The following is a 1707-nucleotide window of genomic DNA, read 5'->3' on the forward strand; positions in this document are numbered from 1 at the left end:
GGATCTCCAAGGCACTCCCTGCATTGTCTTCACGCCGTTGAACGTTACTTCCCAGCCGTCCGCAGCGCACGACAGGCCCAGGAGGATCGTCCCCTCCCCCTCGCCACTCAGCCTCGCGCCCATCACAGGAATGCCGCGGCCCCCCGTCGGAACCGCGTCGATGGACACCGTCGCCACAAGTGTGAAGTTGTAGTTGGCAAAGTGGAAGCGCTGGTTCTGCCCCTGCCTGCCCACGGGCCACTCCGCCCCTGCGCCGCCTCCGTTGAACGTCAACCCGTTGGACGCTGTCCTTGCGACGCCTCTCACCGTGGCGTTCACCCCGAGGTACTCGTCCTTCCACTGGCCGCCGGCCACGGTGCCGGACAAAAAGCCGACCAGCCCAGCTGTGGGCATCGGAACGCCGCAGTCGCCTTTCCCTGCCGCCGATTTCACCGGTTGGGTGCATGCCATCGGGAGGTTACTGTCGGCCTCCCTCCAGGCCCGCACCACCGACTTCACCCGCTCCGCCATGTCCGTCAGGCGGGCAAGGTAGATGCCGTCAAACACCCCCACAGCGTCCCCCACCACAGAGTACAGCTCCTGCAGGGAGATCAGGTCCTTCCCGCCCGTGTGCAACAGGGCACTGCCGGCGGCGTGCTTGCTTGCGTCGGACACCGGCCCAACATCGACAACGTGGGCGGCGTCGGTGAGCCAAAGGTGGAGTTGGCCGTTTGTCTTGGCCGTCGAGTGCGCTGGCAGGGTGACGAGCATCACGTTCCTTTCCTCAATCGTCGCAGCGACGAAGCCGCCCTGAACACCGGATCCATCACGCTCAGGTGAGTTGCCCCACACGCGCGAGAGGGTCCCGAGCGCCTCCGTCCACGTCTCTCCCATGTCGCCCGACTCGTAAACACTGCGGTGGCCCTCCTCGCACGAGGCCATCATGAGGAGCCTCCCGCTCCCCCACTCCACGACGGCAGGATCCACGCAGCCCCCGGCAGACATCCCCCTCGACAGCCGCCAATTCTCCTCCGGGTCGCTAGAGTACATGACCAGCGAGACCTCTTTCCCCTCCTTTGTCACCGCCTTGACGGGGAATACAAGTGTGCCATTCTTCGTCACAATCCCCGCGCCTCCGCCGACAGAAAACGCCTGAAACAAGTTCTCGAGCGGCGGGTTGAGCCCAGCCCTCAAGGCGGGTACCTCCCAGCGGAGGGTCTTCTTTGTCTGGCCCGTCGCCGCTCGTTCAATTTGCCCAACAAGGAGCCAGGGGTACATCTCACTTGAAGTTTCCGCAGCTTGCCCAGAGTTGCCCCCGCTCTGAAGAAGAAGGTAGATCTTACCGTCCTTTACAACCGGTGTGGGGTTGTAGAAGTGAGTTGCCGGGACTTTAGGCGGTACGCCGACAGCATCTTCTCCCACCGGGCCCTGCCCATTGGGGTCGAATAGTCTCCCGGGCTCACTCGGTGCAGTGGACGCGATGAGCTTTGCCAGAACGGCCTTCCCTTCCCCGGAGTTGGCCTGCGCGATGGCGACAACCTCGCCGTCCAACTCAACAAGCGACGGAACGGAGAGTGAGGTGACGGGTGGCGCCGGAGTAGCAGCCTGCGGTGCCCCACGAGTGCCTCCTGCTGTCCCTGTCCCTGAGTCGCCCACTGGCGCCCCGGCGAACGCAGCCCCGCTGCTGCCACATATCAGCACGCAGAGCAGCAGCAGCGCCGCAGAGAG

General features: G+C 64.6%; 2 protein-coding genes across 2 annotated transcripts in view; both read right to left on the reverse strand.

Annotated features, from left to right (window-relative positions):
* Tco025E_09145 (trans-sialidase) lies at window positions 1-1257 on the reverse strand (the record flags this gene model as incomplete). Its single annotated transcript, XM_029375971.1, has 1 exon — window positions 1-1257. A coding segment is annotated over one exon (1257 nt), but the record flags the coding sequence as incomplete, so codon positions are not given.
* A 274-nt stretch (window positions 1258-1531) lies between these two features.
* Tco025E_09146 (uncharacterized protein) overlaps window positions 1532-1707 on the reverse strand; it is a gene marked incomplete at both ends in the record, with an annotated part of 540 nt that continues 364 nt past the window's right edge. The window contains one exon of the mRNA XM_029375972.1: window positions 1532-1707. This exon is cut by the window's right edge and continues 364 nt beyond it. Within this exon, the coding sequence (XP_029223924.1) occupies window positions 1532-1707 (176 nt within the window).

The sequence above is a fragment of the Trypanosoma conorhini genome (genome assembly GCF_003719485.1).
Source record: "Trypanosoma conorhini strain 025E chromosome Unknown Tco_14.4_contig_00994, whole genome shotgun sequence".
Taxonomy (NCBI): Eukaryota; Euglenozoa; class Kinetoplastea; order Trypanosomatida; family Trypanosomatidae; genus Trypanosoma; species Trypanosoma conorhini.